Source organism: Phocoena phocoena, chromosome 6 (assembly GCF_963924675.1).
Source record: "Phocoena phocoena chromosome 6, mPhoPho1.1, whole genome shotgun sequence".
Lineage (NCBI taxonomy): Eukaryota > Metazoa > Chordata > Mammalia > Artiodactyla > Phocoenidae > Phocoena > Phocoena phocoena.
Genome location: NC_089224.1, coordinates 93951315 through 93978889, shown reverse-complemented (window position 1 = coordinate 93978889; position 27575 = coordinate 93951315). Strand labels below are relative to the sequence as shown.

Sequence of the window (27575 nt, the reverse complement as noted above, 5' to 3'; positions counted from 1 at the left end):
TTGGGGTTGTTTCTGGGCTTTCTATTTTGTTCCAATGTATTCATTCCTATGCTGATACTGTGCTGTTTTAATATCTAGTAATTCAAGTCACTCCTTTAATTTTTTTTCTTTATCAATTTCTAATTTAACCAGAACTCATCCTCCCGTTTTATAATATGCCTTCTTAAAAATGTCAAGGCTTTTTTCTTCTGAATACCAAAAGTAGCCAAACAATACATGCCATGTTTTTCTAGAAAGTCTCTCTCTTTTTTTTTTAAAGAATCAATTTTATTTATTTTTGGTTGCGTTGGGTCTTCGTTGCTGCACACGGGCTTTCTGTAGTTGTGGCGAGTGGGGGCTACTCTTTGTTGCAGCACGCAGGCTTCTCACTGCGGTGGCTTCTCTTGTTGCGGAGCATGGGCTCTAGGCGCGCGGGCTTCAGTAGTTGTTGCACACAAGCTCAGTAGTTGTGGCTCACGGGCTCTAGAGGGCAGGCTCAGTAGTTGTGGCACACCTGCTTAGTTGCTTCGTGGCATGTGGGATCTTCCCGGACCAGGGATCGAACCCATGTCCCTCGCATTGGCAGGCGGATTCTTAACCACTGAGCCACCAGGGAAGTCCCTCTAGAAAGTCTCTTGACAACATTTTCTGAGGTAATGATTTGCCAGGCTCTTTAGCAAGAGATACGTCCCATGGCTGCTTTTGCTGGTGCCAGCTCTCCTGTAGAGTCTCCAGTAGAATCAAATTGCTCTCAGCCTGGTTGTAGAGATCTGAGCAGTGCCGATCAGTAGAACTCTCTGCAGTGATGGAAAGATTTTAAAGCTGTGTTGTCCAGTATGGTAGCCACTCACCACTTGTGGCTACTGGGCACTTGAAATATGCACTTAAAATAGTATGACTGAGAAAGTGAATTTTAAATCTAATTTAATTTAAATTAATTTAGATTTAGATAGCCACATTGTGGCTAGCGGCTACTGTATTAGACAGCACAGAATTGATGATGAAAAAGTTAAGTAGCTTGAACTGTTCTCAAATGTGCTACATTTACTGCCAGGGAAATAAGTCATCTATATTTTGAGGGTCTCAAGTCCAGGGGCTATTTTTCCTCTTAAGCCCCTCTGCCCTTACGGTAACAGATGTTTGCTTTTGCTGTTTTCAGTTCTTCAGTGGCAGTGTTGGATTACCCAGGGGGAGCACTAAGCATATGCCTGGTGCATTGGTAAAAGGAGGGTACAGACAAATGAAATACAGTTGGCCCTCCATATCCGCGGGTTCCACATTCATGGATTCAACCAACCGTGGATTGAAAATATTCAGAAAAAATAATTCCAAAAAGTTCCAAAAAGCAAAATTTGAATTTGCTGTACACTGGCAACTATTTACCTAGCAGTTATTGAATATGTTGTATTTACAGCTATATACATAGCATTTATGTTGTATTAGGTATTATAAATAATCTAGAGATGATTTAAAGTATACAGTAGGTTATAAGCAAATACTACACCTTTTTATATCAGGGACTCGAGCATCTGAGGATTTTGGTATCCAAGGGGGGCCCCGGAACCAGTCCCCCATGGATACTGAGGGATGACTGTAATTTGATATTCCAACGATGACAGCTGCAACAAATCATCTGGAAAAATTTGGAATTGATTGCACTCCCTTAAACTTATTCCATGACTCGGTGGTATTTTTATTTTTAATTCTATACATGCAAAGTCAGCCCCCCAAGATCTTCTCAATGTCTGGTGGCACCACTGTACAGATTTTTGTTCTTCCAAAGAGGAATTTGAGCAACCACAGCCCGAGGCCCCATAATCGTCAGCCTGTGGAGGAAAGATCTGGGCCAGCACCCCTGACTTCTGGGGGAGAACATGACCCACTCTGCTGCAGAAAGAGCTGGATTCAGATCTGCACTGGGAAAGCATGGTGCTGTGGTCAAAAGCAGACTCTGAAGCCAGGCAACTTGGGTTTGCATCCTGGCTCTGTCATTTACTAGCTGGGTGACCTTGGGCAAGTTTCTGAACCACTCCATGTCTGGATTCATCATCTATACAATGCGAATAATAATAGTACCCAGTGTAATAATACCTGGTGCTATTATTGTGGCACCCAGTGGGTGGTTAGGAGAGGTTTTAGAACAGTATCTGGCACATAGTAAGTGCTAAGTAAGTGTTTGCAAGTTAAAATGAGATCTTTAGTTTAGAACACGATGCCCTGACTTAGTCACTTGGCCCAAATGTACAACTCAAATGTGCGCGTTTTTCAGTTAACAGCCAGGGATCTCCCTGTCTTTCAAAGAGCTTTTATATCAGTTTTCTTATTTTATCTTCACGGCAACCTGCTGAACAGAGCAGGGAGGTACTACCCTTGAGTCCTGTAGGGGAAATGACAGATGACGCTACCCAACAGAGAGGATTTGTTTGTTATGTTTGTTTTTCTTTTAAAGATTTATTTATTTTATTAATATTTTTATTTTTATTTTTTTGGCTGCATCGGGTCTTAGTTGCAGCACGCGGGACCTTTGTTGAGGCGTGAGGGATCTTTCGTCGTGGCATGCGGGCTCTTCATTGTGGTGCTCGGGCTTCTCTCTATTTGTGGCAGCGGGTTTTCTCTTCTCTAGTTGTGGCGCGCAGGCTCCAGAGCACACGGGCTCTGTAGTTTGCGGCATGCAGGCTCTAGTGGAGGCGAGCAACCTTAGTAGTTGTGGCGCGCGGACTTAGTTGCCCCGCAGCATGTGGGGTCTTAGTTCCCCGACCAGGGATCAAACCCGCGTCCCCCAGTGGCAGATTCTTTACCACTGGAGCACCAGGGAAGTCCCTGTTTGCTATATTTGATCACTGGAGCTACCATTTTTGGAGCGAAAGTCCAAATGACGTCAGAGTGACATCTTCCTCGACGCAAAGGAAAACTGCCGGTAAAAATCGATCAAGTGTAATTGACTTGAAAGAAGACCAACACACACAACACAGGATGCTGTACGTGTGTGCCCAAAAAGTCAACTTTTATCCCTTGTAACTTGAATGTGGCCCAGTTGTACGCTTCCTTTTCAAAAATGTTGTGGAACGGTTTTTCCTGATGCCCTGGTCTCAGGGCCAACTGAGGGGGCACAGAGGAACTCTGGGCATTCTTGGGATGGTTTGTTAAATGGGGCCAACCTCTGGTTAAAAGAGAGCGAGGTCAGGTGGGTGTGCACCTCTGTGGAGGGCCATGATTCTGTGCTCTGTGGGTTCAGCGTGTGGTTTTGTCCCGCAGATTCATCGCTCACGCTGCAGCAGATGGTAGGCGTCGGGCTAGGCTCCCTGGCTGTTGTGATGGTCCTCGCATTCCTCTCCTTCTCAGCAGTGTGGTATGTGCGACTGTCACTTTTGAGGAATGAGTGGAATGGAGGGAGGGTGGGGCTGGAGTCAGGAAGAACAGCTGGGATCGAGGAGGGTCAGAGGGGGAGTGCGGGAGGTTGTCCCAGGCTCAGCAAGTGAAAGGCACGGGTAACTCTGCACCTCAGGAGGAAGGGGCATGCCCTCCAGTCCCAGGAAGAGAGCAGGGTCAGTGATGGCGCCCTGACCACTCACAGAGTGGTGGCTCATCTCCTGTACCGCTCCCCACGCACACAGGGGTGCACCGCAGGAGAACCTAAGTGTCAGTGAACTCTCTTTTCCTCCGCCATGCCTAGATTGACAATGCTGCGTGAAGAGGATGTGCTGCTGCTGGGGCAGATGTTACGACAGCTTCTCAGGTGTCTGCACAGAGGCCCTGTGTGTGCGTGGGCCTGCAATCCCAGTCCTGGATTCAAGACGGTGACTATCTCTTTGGAATCCCCCAAAAGGAGGACACTCGGGAATTGCTGATGTCTTCCCTGCTATACGACCAGTTCTGTGTCTCTGAACTTGAGAACCTTGACGTACATTGTAATATTGACCACAGGCTACAGGCCTGTGTTCTCCTCTGAGTGATGCCTGAGAGTCAGCTCCTCTAGGCACTGAATGCAAGAGACTGTCTACCTCTTCCTTTATAGCATCTCTGTCATTAATTCAGAATCCATTATTTTACAATAAGTAATGAGATAGACTGAAGTGTGGGCTAGAATTTGACTTTATGAAGGAGGTCATTGCAAAGGCTAGAGATCATTGACATAGGCAAGTACGGCAAACACTTTAGAAGCCCTTTTCCGACAATTGGTTGACACACTAATTAGAAAGTATGCTAGCCTGGCCACTCCAGTAAGTTGCCTGCAAAATCTGTTAGGCAGTGTTGCTTTGATACAGTTCCTTTTGTCTTATATGTATTCAAAAGCCATAAGCCTTCATTCCAGTAAAAATATTCTGTTAAGTTAGACAGTCCTCTTCCACATGAATGTTTAGAACAGCCTTGGCAAAATTTTTTTTCACTGAACATTTCCTAAAAATGCTCCGTGCCTCCTTTTAGACTTGGGGGTGGGGTGGTAACAATGGGTTGCAGCATTATGAAGCCCACGGCCCGAGTCCTGTGTTTATAGGGGAGGGGAACAATGCGGGTGACACGATCGTCCCTTTTATCTACAACGTCAGTAGCTATGAGTGTTACTTTATCATGAACCATGTCCCGGAACTACTGTCAATATGCTGAATTTACAGATGGAGTGGATTCGATTTGACTTTTAAAGCCTGAATCAGTGTTCTTGAACTTTCCTCCCTAACCAACAATGTAACTCCAAGGCTCAGCAAGGAACGAAGGGAGAAGAAGGATGGAGGCTTGTGTCTTCTCTAAGTGATGGTGGTGTCCTCCTATGCCTTCTCCCTCCCTCTCCAGGCCTAGAGACTAGAAAGCATGGGGAGGGGTGGGGGGGCAGTGATATTGCCCAACTCGGGGTGAAGCATATATGAACGTGGTCCTAGTATTGGGCGACACCACAGTCCTGAGGAAAAGGGGCAGTCTTTCCCACATGGTGGGCTGGTGTGTTCTCCACCGGCTCACTGGGCACCAGTGAGGGACACATCTGAGCAGCCTGGGCTTGTAGGCAGATGAGGAGACATGAGCAATGATAGGAACAGGTGGCAACTCTCTATGAAGCTGCTTCCCCAGGGGGATCTGACCCAAAGCATATCCTCTCAACTGGGAAGAGTCAGAGAGAGGGAAGTGACACCCTGATGCTTGCGTTTTCAAGGCCAGCTGTCAGCCCTGGCCCCAGCCAGTACTGGGCAGTATCAGGAATAATTGTCCTTTGTCCTCTGAGGTGTCGTCTCAGACTACAACTTAGGATCAACATGTAGAACACTTCCTGCTCTCATCCAGGTGAACTGTAGAGTAGAACTCTCAATAGACTAATACAAATAGCTTCCGAATTTTATTTTTTATGTGCAACAATTCAAACTCATACAGTTTTCACAGCTCTTGAATTAAATTTGGAATCTTTACAAATTATTTGGTTAGTATTAGGTAGGGTCTCTGATGAGTAAGGATTTTCCTCCAAGCCTCCTCTAACCAAAGAGAGAATCTGAGTTTCTCCCCCTTATTATTATTTTTTACCAGCTCTGTAAAAACCATATGTTTCTGTAGTCCCCTAATTTCAAGTTCTAGAATTAACTGCTAAGGAAGCTACCTTTGTTCACATGGGAACTTAGCATAATTGTCATCGAAAGGAAGAAGTCCTATTTGCTTGGTGTCAAAAGTTTCTCGTTAAGAAAACTGACTAAATATGAAGTAAAATGTACTTCTGGGTACAGTGCAGAAATGTAAAAGCAGTTCATGAAAGAATACTGAAATAACAAAAACATAGATTTTGTCCCTTCCTCTAAATGTTCCAAACGATAGCACAGAGTTGCTCAGTGTTAATACTTAACAGAAGTAGGTGCTGAGCATTTGCAAGAAGGATGCGCCATTTTCCTGCAGTTCTTTTCTGATCATTTTCTCATGCAAATGAAGGCAGCCTTAAGTTCTCTGAATTCGCCTGGTAGCTTAACCGCAATACCGTCCCTTTTTTTCCCAAGTGGATTCCTGGTTAAGGCAGGGAGAGCATCTCAGGAGACCAATAGTGGGTCTTCCTAGAAGCATGCAGTCCTTCTGTTGAAGGACTGATCAGGTAGCATTCAGAGTTGGGTTATGAGTGCCACTAAATAAAGCTGGATCCTCAGATAGTGATGGAAGAAGGATCTTTTCCTTATTAACTGTCTTGGGGACAGTGTGTAGAGGCGAGTGCCAAGATCCAGTCTTGAGCTCCCTTCTAGACTAGGAATCAAAACAGAGGGTTGCCCAGATATGGAGCAGATTGTTCCCTGGCTGAATTTTTTTTTTTTTTTGGTGCCCATAGTTTTTATTTATCTCCACCATAGTTTTTGTTTATACATGTTCTTTCATTCCATCCTCACAGCAGTTCTGTGTGGTGGGAAGGTTAGGAGTTATCATTTTCCCATTTTAGAGTGGAGAGATGGGTTCAGACAGAGACATAACTTCAATTGTGGGGCCAGATATTCTGCCTGCAAGTCCAGTTCTCATTCCTGGGACTTGACAGGACATTTGGGTTCCTGGGAGAGCTAGGCCTTTATATTTCCGAACTATATATATATATATATATATATATATATATATATATATATATGCATTGCTTTTACTATTATAGCACCTGTGTCTTTTTATACTTACCTTTTCACCGTGATATACCTTCTCCCATCACTTCTAGAAGGAGCCAGCCACAAGCAACCAAAATAGATGGAGGTTAACCAGGGGAAATAGGTAATAGTCCATCCATGGCCCCAGACCTAAAATTGCAGCTGGGCCCTTAAGATTAAGACCACAGCCAAAGTCATTACCTTGAAATTCCATAGTGGATTGGAATAAAGTTAGTATTTAAATTGATTTTAAAGGAGGTAAAAAAGAATTCTCAAGGCTCCCTTTTTTGGCTAATCTCATATTCCGATTTCCTAACCCTTTAATTTTTCCATTCCCTTCATCAGAGAGAAAACCAGTGGGTAGTAGACGTCAATCAAATGGTGTTTTAAGGACCGTTTGCCTCCCACAGCCATCGTTGGTTAAACTCAAGTGCCTGATTTTGGAGAGGAAAGTGCATGTGGATTTTTCTGTGTCCGTTTGTGGGCAGGTGATGCAGTGAGGCAGGTCAGTTTAAAAAGGTGTACGTCCATTGTTTCAGAAAGAGAGAGAATGAATGAATCATTCTGGACGTGTGTGTGTATCCATATCCATACTTTTTTGGGATAACTCAAGGTTACCAAAATGGGGTCAAACTAGGCATGTGGTTTGTAACGTGCATTGGACACATTTTTCATGTCAATCATGATGGCATTAAAAGTTGGTACCATAATTTATTTAACTAATACACTGTTGAGTATTGTGCATTTAGAGTATTTCCAGATGTTTACTATTCTTATATATGTCTGTATAATTGCATGCAGTTATCACTTACGCTAAATTCCTAGACTTGAAGTTGTTGGAATGAAAACGATATACATTGTAGATTTACTACATATTGTCAGAGGAATCTCAGAAAGTTTATACCAGTTTATGCTCTCACCAGCAGGAAGCCTCAACATACCTGGGCATCGTTGATATTCTTAATCTTGATTAATCTGGTAGGTGAAAAATGACCTTTCAATGTTTTGTTTGCATTTCTCTGACTAATTTGCATGTTGACTGGTCATTTGTAATTCTGTTGTGGTGATATGCCTTTTTTCTCAGTAGTTGGCTTGTCTTATATTGATTTGAAAAAGTTCTTTGTATTATAGTAATTTTTACTTTTAGCTGTCACACGTGTGGTAAACTAATTTTCTACTTTATTATTTCCCTTTTGACCTGTTTGTGTCATGCACTGCCGCGCAAAAACTTTAAATTTGTGTAGTCAAATGTATCAGTCTTTTTCCTTATGTATTTTGCCTTTGGTACCATGCTTAGAAGGACTTTCCAATCTCAAGGTAATAACTATAATTCAGCAGTTAAAAAAACATTTAAATCTTTAATCCATCTGAAACATTTTAGTATAAGGAATGAGGTCGGGAGGGGTCTTTTTTATTCTTGCTAAATGGTTTAGCCAGTTGTTCTATGAATATTCCTTGACTGTTATTTTTTTCCCCTCGTGATTTGACTCGTATACTGAATCATATACTAGAGTCTATTTCTGAACTTTCTCTTTTGTTCTGCTGATTTATTTCTGTGCCAGTACCACCTGCTATAAGTTTAAAATAGGGTTTTTTTTTTTTAGTACCAACTAAAAGTAAGTTACCACCCTTTTTCTGTTAATTCTCAGAGTATTCTCAGGTTTTATTATATATTTATTCATGTATACATATTTATTATACGTAAACTAAAGAATTATTTGGTCAAGTTCCCCCCAAAATCTTCATATTTTTCTTGGGGTTGTATTAAATAAAGAGTGCTCTTATCCCAGAACACAGTATGTGTCTCCATTTAATGTTTGTGTGTGTTCCTGTCTAGCATGTTCTAATTTTCAACTTACAAGGTTATTCATTCTTATTTTTGGTTGTGTGTGTCTAGATATTTTACATCTCGTTATCCTGAACTCTTATGTCACTACCTTTGATCCTGCCCCTGAAAGTGCATCCCACAGGCCCTTACTGCTGGCATTGTTAGAGTTCTCTCGCCCTGGCAATCTGCCTTTTTTGGGAAAAGTCACATCAAGATGGCTCCTCCAGCTCAGTTACTTCCCTGGGTATCTACTTGACTCATGGAAACTCACAGACCCTTGCCATGCAAATGAGGGATTGCCCCACCATCACAGATCACTCCAGCCACAGACTTTAGTTTTCTTACCCATTAGACCCTTTGGCCTCCATCAGTGGAAGTGTAGCTTCTACTACATTCCAATGTGGTTCCCACTTTTTTGTCCTGATGCTGGCCTGACAGCCTCAGCTTCTTGACCCCTGGGTTTCTTATCCTTGGAGTCAGGTACCAGGCCTCTGTGTCCTCTGAAGATTTAGGGGACACAAAGTCTCTGAGTGGACGTCCCCTTGAAGCTCCTCTTTCCTGACTTGGACTAAGGAAGGTCCCCTTACCTCCTACCCTCATGGTGGGGGATAGAAAATGCAGAGAATGCCAACAGCTTTCCCTAAAGAACTACTTTCTTTTGGCCTTTTCAATTTTAAACCCCTTTATATCTTGGGTATTGGGCTAAGGATCACAAGACCATTTGGAAATCTTTATTTTAGAATATGGGAGTGTTTGCAACCTATTATTTTCAATTTTTTGGAGCTTTAGTTGAAACAAAAAGGTCCAATTTGAGGCCAAATGATAGGAAAATACAGTTCACAGAAAAAGAAATGCAAATGGCTCCCAAACATAAGAAAAGATGCTCAACCTTACTTTTAAGAAAAGTGCAAGTTAGTGAGGTATCATTTCTCACCCGTCAATGAGAAAGCCAGAGATTTAACAACACAGTCTCTTTTGAGGCTGTGGGGAAATAGGAACTCAAACGTTGTTAGTGAGAGTACAGAACGGTACAACCTTTATGGAAGGAAATCTGGCAATATTTACATTGCCTTGGTCTTTAACCCAGCAATCCACCTCTGGGACCTATCCTATGGATTCACCTGCACATGTTCCAAATGACACATGAACAGGGTTATTCATTATGACGTGGCTTATGATAACAAAAGCTTAGAAACAACCCAAATGCCTCTCAGGAGGAAAGTAGTTACATGAACTATGATACTTCTATGTACACAATGGAATACCCTGAGTTGTAAAAAAGGAATGAGGAAGGACTCTATGCATTGAAATGGGGAGATCTTCAAGCTGTATTGTTTTAATGAGGAAAACAAGATGGAGAATAGTATATATCATATGCTATCTTTTATGTAAGAAAGAGAGGGAATGAGAATATTTATTCGATTTTAAATAAAGAAACACAGGAATGATAGCAATGAGTTGATGTAAATGGTTACAAATGGAGCAAGGAAGAATGGGGTGGAGGTGGACAGGGTGAGAGTGAGCCTTTTAAGTGTTTATCTTCTTATTTTGTTTTGTTTTTAAACATGTAATTATATTACTATTCAAAAACATAAAAATAAAATTTCATAAGGAAAAGAAAGTGTTCCATTTAATATCCTATTACACATGTGTCAAATAAAAATATTATGGGTACTGCTTAGTTTCCTTCTAAACCCAAGACACTTAGATTTGGATAAGTTTGGTTTAATTTTCCATCACAAAATTGGTGGGGCATCCAGTGCTGTCTTTTAAGATTTCTGAAAATTCCATGAGGGGGTAAAGGGGGATGTGTTATATTCCCATGATCAACTCTAGGGCCTACTTTCTGCTTCCTATGAATTAATTTAGCAGATGGATCATCTCATCCTCCTACGTGGGGTCCCTGTTCCCGCCTGCATCGACTCACCTGTGGAACTCAGCTCCTTTTCATGATTTCCACCCAAAGTTTCACTAAGGACTTGGGGCATTTAGATAACGTGAATGGAGAGTGTATTAGTTTCCTACTGATGCTGTAACAAGTTGCCACACACTTGGTAGCTTTCAACCACACAAATTTATCATTTTACAGTTCTGGAAGTCGGAAGTCTGCCGTGAGTCTCACTGGGCTAAAGTCAAAGTGTTGGCTGAGCTGTGTTCCTTCTGGAAGCTCGAGGGAGAATCCATTTGTTTGCCGTTTCTAGCTTTTAGAGGCTGCCTATATTCCTTGACTGTGGCCTTTCCTCCATCTTCAAAGCCAACAGTGTGGCATCTTTGAATCTCTCTCTGACTCTGACTCTCCTGTCCACCCCTGCCCCCGCTTCATTTATAGGAGATTACAGTGGGCCTCCCTGGATAATCCAGGATAATCTCCCATCTCAAGATCCTTAACTATCACATCTACAAAGTTCCTTTTACCATGGAAGATAACTTATCCACAGGCTCTGGGATTAATACGTGGACATTTTTGGTGGCCATTTTTCTGCCTATAACGAGAGAGTGTTATATTTTAGATACGCAAATAATTAAAAGTGGATGTTAGTTATCTTTGTTCTTCAAAGTTTCCTTCCTTTCCCACCCCTTCCCATCTTCATTCTTTATCAAATCCCCTAAATTCCTGAAATGCAGAACAACTCATCTATGTCTTTCTTTTTCTTAACCAAAGTAATTTACCAAAGTAATTTTTTAAACAAGAGTAGTTTCCTCCTTAAAAATTCTGTTGCCAGCTGTTAACTTAAACTTTATATTTTTGAAAAACTTCTGAAAATTTCCCAAAGTTTCTGAATGTTGAATGTATTCTTCCTTGTTTCACAGTACTGATTCAGATTTCTTACAATTTTTTTGTGAATCTTTGGTAATGTGATTTTGGGGGACAACTAGAAACTAGAAGATGAAATATTTGAGAGAGAATTATAGCAAAGGCTATATATGCTTTTTTATTTTTTTATTGCTGTGTAACAACTTACCACAAACGTAATGGCTTAAACTAGTACACATTTATTATTCTCCAGTTTTTATGGGTCAGGAATCCAGGTTTGGTTTAGTTGGTTTCTCTGCCCAGGGTATCACAAGTCTGCAAGGAAGGTGTTGGCTAGGTTGCATCTTCATCAAGAAGCTTGACTGGGGAAGATTCCCCTTCCATGCTTATTCATATTGTTGACAGAATCCATTTCCTTGTGGTCGTATGGCTGAAGGTCCCCACTTTTTGCTGGCTGTCAGCTGGAAGCTGTCCTCAGGTCCTAGATGCCAGTCATAGCTCCTAGAGGGCCATTTGTGGTTGTTTGCCAGGTGGGCTTCCTACACAGATGGCCCAACTCATCAAGTCAGCAAGGACAATCTCTGAATACAGGGAGGGCCCAGTTCCTCTTTTAAAAAATTTTTTTTGCCGTACGCGGGCCTCTCACCTCTGTGACCTCTCCCGTTGCAAAGCACAGGCTCCGGACGTGCAGGCTTAGTGGCCATGGCTCACGGGCCCAGCCGCTCCGCGGCATGTGGGATCTTCCCGGACCAGGGCACAAACCCGTGTCCCCTGCATTGGCAGGCAGACTCTCAACCACTGCACCACCAGGGAAGTCCCCAGTTCCTCTTTTAAAGGGCTTTCATCTGACTAAGTCAGGCCCACCCAGGATAATCTACCTTTAACTAACCAAAAATAAACTAATTTGGAACCTTAATTACATCTGCAAAAGCCCTTCACTTTTTCCATATTCTGTTGGTTAGAACTAAGTCACACTCAAGGGGAAAAAATTATACAGGATGTGGACACCAAGTGGCAGAGGTTATGAGGGTCATCTCATAGAATTTTGCCTACGGTAAGTTACTAAAGAAAAAATCAATTATAGACTTTAAATTCTACCACAATTTTTCCTAGGTTCTTCTGACAGGGCTACTTAACTTTATAGCAAAAGCCTAGGAAAACTTCTATTTTCTCTGTGGAGAGGTGCCAAGGCTGTCAGGGGTGGAAGTGACCAATGGCCAGAGGTTTCAGGAAGGTAACCGGGTCTGGAAGACTGCCGTCTCCCCTTGGACTGGATGCGTTCCCTTGAGTGAGGCACAGAGATTTGGGGAAGGGAAAGAACACCATTTCCCTGGGTCCATGGGCATGTGTCCCATCTCCTAGCCTTTGGGTTAGCAGGATTCAGGATTTGTGAACTTGGCCTGCAAAAGTCTATTTCTGCCGAACTCTAGTGAGCCTAGTGTATGGCCTGTAGGGTGAGTTGTCCTATAGTCCCTATAAAGGGCCATCCTGAGTCTTGGTGGGCTGGGCTGGGCAGGGTAAGGCAATATTGACCAGGTTCAAGGCTTCCAGAGGGTGGTGAGAGTTCCAGGGACCAGCGCTGGAGAGCACAAAGGTCCTTCCCAGTCCCAAGACCCTCCATAACCAAGGACTTGGCAGTAGCTGTGTACAGCCAAGAATGGCTGAGACTGAGGGTAAAGCACGTACGGTTCTTGCCACAAGTTATGATTCCTTCTGTCCAAGGGGCCTTCCAGTGAAGAGTGAACCTTAGAACCTGAAAGAGGGCTCAGCTCCAAGAACCAGAGGGAACTTGGGTTGTCTTGGGATGATCACTGTGAATTGAGATCTCACAGGGATGAACACCAGATGATGCAGACACTGATGCTTTGCTGTGCTGGGATGGTCAGGGACAGCCATGAGGCTCTCCACCATGCTGCTTTCTGGCCAAAGAGGGGCAGAGCCCAGGAAAGGGGAATTGTTAGCACAAGACCTAGGAAGGGGCAGCAGATGGGCAGCGCATCTCTTGCACTGAACAAGGAGGACAGTGTCTTGGTCCTGGTCAGAGAGTATAAATGTCCATACTGCGTGTGGCCCTGTAAGGGAGATGGTGCACGGGGCTGCCAGACTCAAGGACTCCAGCCTGTCTGCAGCTTGCTGCCAAGGGCACAAAACAGCTGAGTCTGACTTGACTGCCTGTGATCAGCATTCATGAGCATTTTTACTGGATTTCTTGTAGAAAATTAACACATAGTTATCTGGTCTGAACTTGTGCATCTGGAACAGCTCACTGGATTAGATGGAGGCTGAAGGAACTCCACAAGGGTAAAAGGACCAGCCCCGATACTGACCTCGTGAGACTGCATCTCAGTGTCCAGCCGTAACACACCCCTGGTGTCAGCCCCTTTCCTCCACTTCCCCTCCTCTCTGCAGCCACTCCTCGGACTTCCTCTCCCTCAACCTGCAGGCTGCTGCTGCAGACCCCTGCAGACCTCTGTAAAGAGATCACTCGGATGGGGCTGGAGCTAGAACACAGCTGGAACCTACACTGGAGATACAGCTGGGAGGGCACATGAGTTTCACTGTGAGCCAGGCATGGAAAGACCAAGGCTTGTCACTGGATGAGATAGAAGAAACAGAGACCTACTTCTGGACGGCAGGAGGCTGTCTGCTTTCCTGGAGGGACACACGGTGCCGAACAGACTTGGGGAGTTGCCTGTGTGTCTCGGAGGGCTACCTATGTGCATTGGAGGGATACTTGTGTTTATTCTACACTCGACCTGGGACTGTGGTCTGTACTGATTGCGTTGCACTCATAGCTTTCCAAGGTTGGCTGGCCAACACATCATCCTCAGCCTCTGCCTGCAAGTGAGTTGCCAACTCGCCCTTTATTGCCTGCCCAGCTGTTGTCAGCTTCGTCACCCAGGTCATTGCCCTTAACTCCTGGGCCTTCACCAGTTTCCCAAGGATAAATTGTTTGGACTACTTCTAGTCTGCTGCTGTGTACTAGCCTGCATTTTTGGAACTCTGATAAAGTTTCCAAACTGACTTACCTTTTTTTGCTCTATGACTCCTGCTTTGCATAATTGTTTGCTTCATCACCCACCATGCTGCATTTCTGGTAAACTGAAAGAAAAAGAAATTGTTAGAACTGAGCAACAGGGAAAACAACTTATTTTGAACCGATGCTTTCTGAGTGGAATGAGAGCCTGAGACTTGAGGCTGAAGGAGAGGCTGCCCAGCTATGCTGAACTTTTAAGCATTTCAACTGAGAAGCTCCGAAATTCTCTGATCTTAGTGAATTCCTATCTAATTTTGAAGAGATCCCCCGGGAGCCCCCACTCTGAGGGTGGTGATAGGTCACTAGAATCATTTAAATCTGTGTTTATAAGATTTATAAGTATTTATAAGTATTCAGTTTAAACTGAATACTTACAGTGAAAAGAAAGCTTTAAAAAAAAAATCCATAGCACACGGGGATGAGATATGACACCCAGTGAAAGAAATCATAGCTTAAGTTACCCTGAGTTATACTGTGTTTGGGAAATGCTCTGAACTCAATACTTATGCCACGTACTCTAAGACCAAAGTACGCAGATTTTTAAGTTATTATTATTCTCAGGAGTAAGCTTGCTGAATCACCACAGGCTTTTTGGTTTTTTAACTACCAATTTGCTGAATGTCACTGTCCATTTGGCTTGGAATTGCTCTAGGTCCACCCTAGAGCCCACCTTTTGAGCCTGTCACTTGGCAAAGTGCATTATTGGTGGTCCTTCCTGCTAAGTATAGAGCTTGGTAGCGATTTCAAATTAGTGGGGAATGACTGATTATTAGGGAAGTGTGGGAATCAATGTCTAACCATTTGGGGAACCATTGTTTGCAATAAATATGATGAACAACGAAGGGAAGCCTCTTGCACTGTTGGTGGGAATGTAAATTGATGCAGCCACTATGGAGAACAGTATGGAAGTTCCTTAAAAAACTAAAAATAGAACTACCATATGACTCAGCAATCCCACTACTGGGCATATACCCTGAGAAAACCATAATTCAAAAAGACACATGCACCCCAGTATTCATTGCAGCACTATTAACAATTGCCAGGACATGAAAGCAACCTAAATGTCTATCAACAGAGGAATGGATAAAGAAGATGTGGTACATATATACAATGGAATATTCCTCAGCCATAACAAGGAACGAAATTAGGTTATTTGTAGAGACGTGGATGGGCCTAGAGATTGTCATATTTAGTGAAGTAAGTCAGAAAGATAAAAACAAATATCGTATATTATCACATATATGTGGAATCTAGAAAAATGGTATAGGTGATCTTATTTGCAAAGCAGAAATAGAGACACAGACGTAGAGGACAAACGTATGAATACTAAGGGGGAAAGGGGTGGGTGGGATGAATTGGGAGAATGGGATTGATATATATAAACTATTGATGCTATGTATAAAATAGATAACTAATGAGAACCTATGGTATAGCTCAGGGAATTCTACTCAGTGCTCTGTGGTGACCTAAATGGGAAGGAAATCCAACAAAGAGGGGATATATGTACACGTATAGTTGATTCACTTTGCTGTACAGTAGAAACTAACACAACATTGTAAAGCAACCATACTCCAATAAAAATTAGTTTAAAAAAAGAATAAAAGCTGTTTAAAATAATTAAAAATGAGTTAATAGGCTTACCGTATAATAGTCTTACACATCAATAACAAAAACTGTAAGATCCTCTTGCAAGGGGAAAAGAATGATCAGACAATTCACAAGTTCTACTGTTATTTTTCTCTGGAAGTCACACCTATATTTGAATTTTTCTTGCACCAGCAAAAATGAAGCAAGAAACAAAGAACATAACATGGGAGTAGGAAGCCAGGTGGACATCAGACAGCTGATCAAAATGTTCACTGTCCAAAGGCTAGGTGTGATTTCCATCCTAGCTCACACAGCCTGTCTTCGACCTTTCTATTCCCAGATAACACTTTTTTCTTTTCTTGCCTAATACTACTCTTCTCTAATTGATAGCTTCCAATGGATCATATCTGTCTGAGGCGTTTTTCTTAAACCCTAAGGAGGATTTGATGTGTGTCCTCTATCTGGAGTATAGCCAGGAAACTTCCCAGTACTCTTTCAAAGAAATGAGACTGGAAGTGTGAAATCTAGTCCCATCCTGTTAGTTTAGCATTCATTGTGAGCAGACTGGACTCTTGCCCAGCTGAAAGAAGCTGACGTCATCTGCTTTCATTTGACCCTGAATTTCCCCTCTGATTGAGACATCAGTCCAACCTTCATTTCACAACACCCAGCAAATATTTTACTGAATGCCTTCAGTGATGGAGTTTCTACACTACAAGCAGAATGACAAGCAGAAAGACAAGAGGGAAGGGGTGCAAAGAAGAAGAAGAGGGAAGGGGGTAGCAAAGGTTACTCAGGTGGAGTTTGAGCTGGACCTTGAAGGATTAGGAGGGTTTTATCAGGCAGAGAAGACTAGAAGGGAAATTCCAGTAATGGAAGGGGGGAGGGGTATAAGAATATGAACAAAGGCAGGAAGTTTCATGAAGAGACATCAAAGATCACGAGAGGGATGGACCAACGTAAGAGAGACATTACCAAAGTAAAAATGAAGGAGTTGATGGTGCATTGGATTGGCTGGGTGCTGGAGGGATGCAGGGAGGTACATATAGGAAGGGGAAGATATGCTTATTGAGCCTTTGAAAATAACATTTAGAAAGAACATCTGCTACACAATTTGTGACTCTAATGAGACTTCTTTCCCCCAAACATACTAGATATTCATTTAAATATACTTCTTCGAAGTAGTTACTTTGAAAAACTAAATACACACTTATTCCAGTGGTGCTATTAGTGTTTGAAAAATCTTTAGAAATCCCCTTTGGGAATTGCCTTCAGAATTTGTTTATGAGCTACCAAAGAACATCAAGCAGTTTTATTACCTCACGGTTTTCTGTCTCTGTTTCTCTACATACGGTGAAAACATTATATATGCATATAAAACATGTATCATTAAAACTGAACCATTTGTACATTTCTTTAATTTTTTTATTGTAGTATAGTTGATTTGCAATGTTGTGTTAATTTCTACTGTACAGCAAAGTGATTCAGTTACATATACATTCTTTTTTTTAAAAAATTAATTTATTTTATTTATTTTTGGCTGCGTTGGGTCTCCGTTGCTGCGCAGGGGCTTTCTCTAGTTGCCGCGAGCGGGGGCGACTCTTCGTTGCGGTGCGCGGGCTTCTCATTGCAGTGGCTTCTATTGTTGTGGAGCACGGGCTCTAGGTGCACGGGCTTCAGTAGTTGTGGCTGGCGGGCTCTAGAGCACAGGCTCAGTAGTTGTAGCGCACAGGCTTAGTTGCTCTGCGGCATGTGGGATCTTCCCGGACTAGGGCTCGAACCCGTGTCCCCTGCATTGGCAGGCAGATTCTTAACCACTGCTCCACCAGGGAAGCCCTATACATTCTTTTTTAATATTCTTTTCCATTAAGGTTCATCACAGGATATTGAATATAGTTCCCTGTGCTATACAGTAGGACCTAGTTGTTTACCATTGTATATATAAAATATTTTGCATCTGCTAACCCCAACTTCCCACTCCATCCCTCCTCCACCCTCCCTCCCCCTTGGCAACCACAAATCTGTTCTCTATGGACATTTCTTTTACAAGCTAGAACATGTGGGGGGACTTCCCTGGAGGCCTAGGGGGCATGGGTTCAATCTCTGGTAGGGATCCCGCATGCCACTTGGCATGGCCAAAAAACAAAAACAAAAACACTAGAACATGTGGCAAGTGGCTTTTACCTATTTCCAAAAATTGAATACAATCTGAAAAACATTTCACTTATGGACTCAGAACACCCCCAAAAATTGTGCTTCAGGCTCTGACGGCAATCTTCAAAGGGGGATTCCAGCAGTATTGAGCCTCCACAGAATTGAAGTCATGTGGACCTCCACAAGTGACCTCCACAGGTGACTGTTGCCACAGGGACCTTGTCCCACGATTAGATACATTCTGGGGAATTTCTGTCATCGTGGCTGGACAAGTTGTCATATGACAGTTTATGGTCCATGTTGGCTTCCTATGCAGTCACTCATGATCAGAGACCCCCTTCCCCAAGTCCCCCGTGAAGACCTTGCCAAACCTGGGAAGAGAAGGGGGTTTCCTAAAACCATCGGACACTAAGACCACCTAATGGCAGAGTCTGAGGAGGACCGGACTTCAGCTCACTGTCCATTCTGGCTTCGTTTCACAAAAGCGGAGCCCTTTTGCAGAGGGAGGAAAGCCTTTCTGGTGACTGGAATGGGGAAATAAGGCTGCGGTGTTCCTCTAGGCACTGAATCCACTCTGGGGCAGACAGGACATGTCCCATCCACAACCACATTCCAGGGCAATGTTCTGGATCCAGAAAGAATGCAAAGCTTAGAGACAGCTGAACAGTATTCCTGGAAGGTACACACTGCAAACAGGCAGTTGTGATTCCTCAATAAATTGCCCAAAGGGCATGAGTGTGTGTGTATTGTACACGTGTGCATATTTATGTTGCCTGTCGTGTGTGCACACATGTGTTATTGTGTGATGCATGTGTGTATGGTATGTTCAAGTGGGGTGTGTATGGTACCTGTGTGCACATGTGTGTTGTCATGTGTGCACACGTGTGTATTGCATGTGTATATGCTATGTTCGTGTGGTGTGTGTGTATGGTACATGGCTGCATGTGTGTTGTCTGTTGTATGTGCACATGTCTGTATTGTGTGGTGTATGTGTGTATGATGTTCACATGGTGTGTGTGTGTGTGTGTGTGTGTGTGTGTGTGTGTGTGTGTGTGAAGGGCGCTGGGACGATCCTGACAGGAGTGAGTGACAGGAACTGCCATTGGTCATCCCTCTCCCTACATCTTCAGAGTCTGTGGGAACAGGTCAGTAGAGACAGGAGAAAAATTCTATCAGCTGAAGAACCAATACTTTTTCCCTTGGGAGGAATAATGATGTTTTCTCAATGACTACACAACTCTTTTCATACCAGAGTAGCAGCAAGTTGTCTGTCATTTGTATTGCACATATTTTCCCACATTTGTCCTTTGTCTTTCAACTTTATTTATAGGGCTCTTGTCTGTTTTTGCCATTGGAAAGTTTTCACTGTTACATAGTTGAGGTTATTAATCTTTTGTTTGTGATCACCGGCTGTCATGACATGCTCAGATAGACTTTCCACCCACGATTATAAAAATATTCGTCTAGTCTCTCTCCTAGTTCTTAAGTTATTTTGGTTTTTACTTTAAAACATTTGCTGTATTTAGAATTTATTTTGTGTAATGAATGAAACAAGAACCTACATTTTATTTAAAACATTTCACACCAACCTGTATTTTTCTTTCACACTATTCACGACAGTTAAAATAGCACAATTATTTATGTGATTATCTTTTCCCAATCACCACTGATTTGAGATAGCACATATTTTTCATACAATACTTTGAAATATGCTTGTTTCTGCAAATATCATGTTGGGATTTTGACCAGAAAAGGGATTTTCTAGATTATTTTGGAAGAATTTATATTAGAATATTTCTGTGCACTCACAGGGGATGCCTTTTCACTTAGTCATATATTATCTTCTATTTCTTGGTAATTTTATCTTTTTTTCACATAATTCAAATTTATTTGTATAATTTTATGTTTTGTACTTTTAAAATGGATTAAATTTGGGTTATATTTCTTATACATTATAAGACTTTTGATTTTTGAATATTAATATATCATCAAAACCTTCTCAACTCTCTTTTACTCTTTTAATTTTCAGTAATTTTCTGCTGAATCTTAGGCTTTCTATTATCTGCAAATGATGATAATTTTGTCTTCTTCATTCCAATAGTTAAACCTCTTATTTTGTTCTTTTGTCTAATTGCAATGTCTATCACATAAAAGCAATGTCATATTATAGAAATTATAAGTCCTTAATCGCTAAGTTTGATATTGGCTTTTGGTATAAGATATGTTTTGATAGTAAGGAAATTATTCACCTAATCCCATTTTACAAAGAACATTTATCAAGAATGGACATTACATTTTATGAATGTTTTATTGAAATCTACCATGGGATTATATGCTTTTCCCCCTTTGGTCAACGTTAATATAAATTTTCAAACATTTAGCCACCTTTGCATTCTTGTAATACATAGTCATAGTCATGGTAAATTGTTATTTAAATCTGCCCCCAGATTCTATTTGTTAATATTGGGCTGGCCCAAAAATGCCTTTGGTTTTTAAGTAAAAATAAAAGACACATTTTTCATTTTCACCAAGAACTTTATTGAACAATGTATTCACCATTTAGTTCCACTACCTTCTGCCATCTTTCAAGCAACTTCATAATTCCATCTTCCCAAAGCTTTTTATCTTTTTGAGCAAAGAACTCTTCCACGTGTCTTTTACAGTCTTCCACGGAATTGAGATTTTTTCCATTAAGAGAATTTTGTAAAGACCAAATTAAATGGAAATCCGAAGGTGCAATGTCTGGTAAATACAGCGGGTGAATCAGAACTTCCCAGCCAAGCTGTAACAGTTTTTGCCTGGTCATCAAAGAAACATGGGGTCTTGCATTATCCTGATGGAAGATTATGTGTTTTCTGTTGACTAATTCCGACGCTTTTCATCGAGTAGCTGCTTTCAGTTGTGAGCAGTCCTTGTTGGAATTAATCATTTGGTTTTCCAGAAGGAGCTCATAATAGAGAACTCCCTTCCAGTCCCACCATATACACAACATCACCTTCTTTGCATCAAGACCGGCCTTTGGTGTGGTTGGTGGTGGTTTATTTCACTTGCCCTGCAATGTCTTTCCCTTCCACATTATTGTACAGTATCCACTTTTCTTGGCCCATCATAATTTGTTTTAAAACGGAACGTTTTTGTTACATTTCAGTAGAGAATCGCACGTGAAAATAAGGTCAAGAAGGTTTGTTTTGCTTAGCTTATGTGGCACCCAAACATCAAAGCGATGAAAAAAAACCAAGCTGGAGCAAATGGTTTTCAGCGCTTGATTTGGATATTTTGAGGATGTCGGCTATCTCCCGCGTGGTATAACGTTGATCGTTCTCAATTAATGTCTCAATTTGATTGCTATCAACTTCAACTGGTCTACCTGACTGTGGAGCATCATCCAGCGAGAAATCTCCAGCGCAAAACTTTGCAAACCACTTTTGACGTGTTCCGTCAGTCACAGCACCTTCTCCATACACTGCACAAATCTTTTTTTTGCGTTTTGGTTGTGTTTTTACCTTTCTTGAAATAATAAAGCATAATATGCCGAGAATGTTGCTTGTTTTCTTCCATCTTCAGTATTAAAATGGCTACACAAAAGTTCACCAATTTCGATAAGTCTTTTTTTAAATGCACGCTGATATGACGGCTGTCAGATACAATCTAACAAAACTGTTTTGAATGCAGTTAAAGACAGCTAACTGCTGTTAGACCATTTTACAGAAAAAAACTGAACGAACCTTTTAGTCAACCCAATACTTTATTTGAGAACTTTAAAAAAATCAATTTTGATATCTCTGGTTTTCTCTCCTGCGTTACCTATTCAAAGCAGCAGTACATTGGTATTTGTTAATTAGCAAGAATTCCTTCTTTCTCTGGCCGAGGACATTTAAAATATGCTACTTCCGCTATGTAGGTAGATAGTAATTGTGCATCTCTTCCCATCTAGTTTTCCAAATGTGTCAGCGTAGGATTATTCAATGTTCCCTGGGATTGTGAAGTAGTCCTTGCCTCTAGACACTGCCCCAATCTGATAGGAAATGATGACAGAGAAAAAATGATGTGCTTGGCAGGCAAGTATCTCTTGCAACACTGGGTCCCTTAGTAATCAATAATGGGCCAATGGGCCCCAGTGGGAGTGTTTCTTATTCTTCCAGCAGCTAATCCATGCCCTCAGGACTCATGCTGGTGGGAACCTTCAGAACTGACTCCACTTACAGTCAGTAACACCAGACTGTGGTCACGAGCTAGAAACTGCTGTCAGGTGATGCAAATCAGTTTGTTCCAAACGGCATTATAAAGGCTGTGTTCTTCAGGGTGTATAGTGTTGAGGCCTCTCCCAGCTACAGCCTACTTAAAGTATTAATACTTTTCCTTGCTTTTGGTTCATTTTCATTCCTGCTTGTGTTGGTGTAGGGTTTGGGGCTAACATGTACTTCTGCCATCATTTTTTTAAAAAAATAAATTTACTTATTTTATGTTTGGCTCCACTGGGTCTTCTTTGCTGTGCGCGGGCTTTTCTCTGGTTGCTGCGAGCGGGGGCTACTCTTCGTTGCTGCGCGTGGGCTTCTCATTGTGGTGGCTTCTCTTGTTGTGGAGCATGGGCTCTAGGCGCGCGGGCTTCAGTAGTTGTGGCACACGGGCTCTAGGCGCGCAGGCTCAGTAGTTGTGGCGCACGGGCTTCGTTGCTCCACGGCATGTGGGATCTTCCCAGGCCAGGGCTCGAACCTGTGTCCCTTGCATTGGCAGGCAGATTCTTAACCACTGCACCATCAGGGAAGCCCCTATATGGCTTTTTTAGCAGCTGAAAAAAAAATTTTTTTTAATCAAATAGAATTTTTAGCAATGAATCACATAAATATTTTTAGAAAAACCTTTCTTAGTAGATGGGTTAAACAGAATATTAAATACAGCTGAAGAGAAAATTAGCAAACCAGGAAGGCAAATCTAAAGTGCAGACAGAAAAAGATGTGTAAAATATAAAGAGGGATTGAGATACGGAGGTGGAATGTGAAGGTCTGAAATACATATAATCAGAATTTCAGAAGAAAGAATAAAGAGAATGGAGGAGAAGCAATATTTGAAAATTTTGAGATTTAGGTGTTTATAAAGTCCTAGGTATAACTGAATCACTTTGCTGTACACCTGAAACTAACATAAAGTTGTAAGTCTACTATACTCCAATATAAAATGAAAATTAATTTAAAAAAATAATAAAATGAAGTAAAGATGAGGGTCCCCGTATTTGGGAGTGTGAAAAACTATTAGAAAGGCCATGAATTGATGGAGGAATCTGGGACAGAAGGAAAGACTGTGAAAATAGTACTGAAATAATGAATGTCCCAAAGGGTAGTACCTGATGGCACTGAAGATGGGGCATTCGAGGTTCAAGGGAGTTTGGATTATGGAAATGGTGGTGGCAGTAGAGATTAAGGAGAAAGCAAGCATGAGCTGATATGCTGATGGGAGATGGTATGTCTCCAAGGGAATCTGGAAATTTTTAAAATAAACCTATAGTTTATACTCAGTGTATTTTTAGGTTTTCACTGGATATAGGGCACTAGGGTAACCAAGAGACAGGAGCAGGACTTCAGAAGGAGAGTAGTCCCAGCTGAGGAATCAGAGTGAAGATTCAGAATACTGCATGTCTAAATGAAACCACATGGCTTTTTTTTTTTTTTTCTGAAATCACCCTATTTATTAATTTACCTGCGTTATTTCTCGTATCACACCATGAGCCCCGAGGCAGAGCCCAGTTCGCCGCTTCATCTACTCACGTGATAGCACCTGACTGCGCTTGGCCCCAAATCCCAGAATACCCAAGGGACTGGAGTCTTGGGATTAGTTTAGTAAATATTTCCATTAAAAGGACAGGCAGGGGACTTCCCTGGTGGCGCAGTGCTTAAGAATCTGCCTGCCAATGCAGAAAACATGGGTTCGATCCCTGGTCTGGGAAGATCCCATATGCTGCAGAGCAACTAAGCCCGCAAGCCACAACTACTGAAGTCTGTGCACCACAACTACTGAGCCTGCACTCTAGAGCCTGTGAGCCACAACTACTGAGCCCACGTGCCACAACTACCGAAGCCCACGTGCCTAGAGCCCATGCTCCACAACAAGAGAAGCCACCGCAATGAAAATCCCGTGCACTGCAAGGAAGGATAGTCCCCGCTCGCAGTAACTAGAGAAAGCCCACATGCAGCAACCAAGACCAAATGCAACCAATAAATAAATGAATTTAAAAAAAAAGGACAGGCAGCTGGCAACTTCAGCCTCCTGCCCTGTCTACCCCGGTGGCCCCACCACGTGTCTTTTATTAAAGCCAAAACATTTCAGCTGTGTCTATATGAGCTTTACATAACAGATAGTGATGGGTATTTCTCTGGGTCTCTTAGTTTATAAATAGGATAAAGCTAGAGGGATGTTCACCATCTATTAAATGCTTATCTTGTGCTAGGCTTGGAGTTACGCACTTTGTGAACAATATATGCTGTGGGTATCTAAGTTATCATCGTCATAATTATCATTATCCCTATTTTAAAGATGATAAAACTGAGGTTTAGAAGCAGTTAAATCATTATCCAAGGTCACCTACCAGTACCTAGCAGAGTTGGAATTCTAACCCAGATCTTTGTACTGCAAATTTTTAAACTTGGGGACTTCCCTAGCAGTCCAGTGGTTAAGACTCGGTGCTTCCACTGCAGGGGGCATGGGTTCCATCCCTGGTCAGGGGACTAAGATCCTGCATGCCTCAGGTGCGGCAAAAATTAAAAAAAAAAAATCTTAAGCTTGGAAATTCTTTGTGTGCACACAATTACATAAAAGCAAAAATCTCTCATTATTAGAGGATTCTCTGGGTGAGAAACTCAATTTCCTGTTCTCTAGTTAAGAGATCACAAAAACACTGACCCCTGGAAATAAAATTCAAACACTAGCAAACATTTCTTTTTGTTTCTCAGCTGTCAGGGTGACACCTTAGTGTTCTATTTTTTCAAATTTCAATATGACTCATTTTGTTTCCCAGTAAATATGATTTTAGTTTTGGAAACTCTGATTTTAAGGTGGGTGTGAATATGTGTTTTTTCTAGGTGCTTGTGTTTCAAAACAATTTGTTGTACAGTTAATTTTTAAATGCCTCTTGGCAGCTGTTTTAAACAACATTCTAGCTGCTGAGTTGAAAAATAAATGAGTTTGCTTCCTAGGAAACTACAAAATGAATGACTCCTTTCTTGTTCTTGGTAATTAAATTCTCACATTCAACTCCATATCAGAAGTAGCTTCTCTTTCATTTCCTGTGATATTTAAACCTTTTTTTTTCCCTGCACAGTGACCAAAGCACCCCATTATGCAAACACTCTGATTCCTGCGCATGTTAAACCCCCCTTGGAAAACACCCCCATTCAAGGTATCAATAGCATTTTCTTTGAAGGACATTCTAAGTACACTGGCTTGCAGAGACTATATTCTGTCCCATGACACAGTCTTGGTCATCTGTCTCTAATATTTCTTCACACTAGACCTTGCCAAAGCTCACATGTCCCAGTTTCAGGAAACAGCATGACATTGTCAGCTGATTCCAAGGCCCCAGATTAGTGGTTCACAAGCTTTACTGAACATTGGAGTTATCTGGGAAGCTTTAAAGAAATACTGACACAAGTCTCACGTGACTGATTTAATCGGTCTGGAGTGCCACCTGGGCATTGAGATTTTATTTTTTAAGGGCCTCAGGTAATTAAACCGTGCGGCTGAGTTTGGAAACCACTGCCCGCAGCTCCAGGGTGCAGGGTTAGCCACAATCCTGTCTGGAACAGAATAAAAGGGAACAGACGAATGTTAGGTAAAACCACTCCTACTACCTTGGTTATCAGGAAGCAGAGTCCCTGTGATGCCTCCTTCCATCAGCTCCCTCCCCCAGTGTTGGTCCTCAGACTCGTACTTAACTTTATCATTGTTTTCACCAATAGGGAGGATATAGCTGATTTTATTTTATTGTATTTATGTATTCATTCATTCAGTCAGTCAGTCAGTCTTTTAATGGAGGGCTTAATGTTGAATTGAGACCACGGCCAACCTTAATGGCAATATACATTATACAGAGCCTAAAACTAAGTAACACCAGTTCCTGATAATCACATTATTTTAGTTCTTTTGGGAAGAAGTTTAGGGATGTTTATAACTCTATGGTAGAAGTGGATCCTCAGTCATCCGTTAGGCTCTTTCCACTGATTCCTTTATTCTGGGCCACAAACGTGCAAATCTTCCCTGGGCTTTAAAACATTTTCCTTTTTCCTGCTTTCCACTCAACCCACCGTACCACCTTCTTCCATCCTCCCACTGCTAAATTCTTCAAGAGTAATATCTATACTTTCCATTCTTTCCTGGACACCACCATAGCTAACTTCAATCTCCATATCTCCATGGAAACTGCACTCACAAAGGTGATCAGTGGTTTTGGGACCAAAGTCCAAATCCAGTAGCTTCTCACTCTTCATTTTGCCTAACCTATTATTTAACACCATTTAAAATTCTCTGAAGCAATGGTAATAAAAACAATATGTACTGGACATAAGAATCTATACATAGATCCGAGAAGCATAATTGAGTCCAGAAATAACCTTGAGTACTCGTGAGTAATTAACATAGGACAAAGGTGGCCTTTAAATTAAGTGAGGGGCTTCTCTGGTGGTGCAGTGGTTAAGAATCCACCTGCCAATGCAGGGGACACGGGTTCGAGCCCTGGTCCGGGAAGATCCCACATGCCGCAGAGCAGAGCCCATGCTCCACAACTACTGAGCCTGCGCTCTAGAGCCTGCAAGCCACAACTACTGAAGCCTGCGCTCTAGAGCCCGTGCTCCACAACAAGAGAAGCCACCGCAATGAGAAGCCCATGCACAACAACGAAGAGAAGGCCCCACTCGCCGCAACTAGAGAAAGCCTGTGCACAGCAACAAAGACCCAACACAGCCAAAGATAAACAAATAAAACAAATTAATTAAAAAACAACAACAACTATAGTCTCCACTTGCATTTAGTTGGCATTTGCGTCCGATTTCTTCATCCATCTCTTTACTATTCTGTGTCACTTTTAGGTTTTGGGTGTCATAGATCACATTTTAAATTCTACTTATGGTTTCCGCTAAGATTTTCGGAAGCAGTCATTAAGCTACAATTCCCTGTTTGTCAACGATGGGGTTTAAGGAGGGAAATGTGCTTTCCTTATTGAATATGAGGAATTTAGAAAACATCTGCTGCTCCCTGTTCTTGCCAGAGCACTTGAAACACTGTAAATCTGGGTGGATCCTGAATGTAGCAGTGGACCTTGTTTTTATACAAGTGGGTGTTTTGTATTAACCTATGAGATGGAAGGAGGCAGGAAATTAGGATATTTGGCCTCATGATCTCTCATTCCAGGGGGAACCATCTCTACTGCTGTCAATCTCATCTCTCACTGCCAACTGCGGTTCTGTCAAAGGAAGCAGGATGAGAGTTAGGAGCATGAGGTCTGGGGTCTCTCCACCAAGGTTTGCATCCTGAGTTCATCACTTACTAGTTGGATGGTCTTGGGTGATTAACTTAACACATTCAGCTTCCTAATCTGGAAAAAAAAAAAAAAAGGCTGACAACAGCAGAATTCTGAATTCCATGGGGTGGTTTTGAGGATTAAAT

The 27575-nt window shown here is 42.0% G+C and overlaps 1 protein-coding gene across 1 annotated transcript in view; it reads left to right on the top strand.

The window, feature by feature from the left end:
• Positions 1–5228, top strand: part of SUSD1 (sushi domain containing 1) — a 114275-nt gene extending 109047 nt beyond the window's left edge. The window contains exons 15-16 of the mRNA XM_065879932.1: positions 3235–3328; positions 5123–5228. Coding sequence (XP_065736004.1) covers positions 3235–3328; positions 5123–5228 — 200 coding nt within the window. The remainder of the gene's footprint in view (positions 1–3234; positions 3329–5122) is intronic.
• Positions 5229–27575: the final 22347 nt, after the last annotated feature.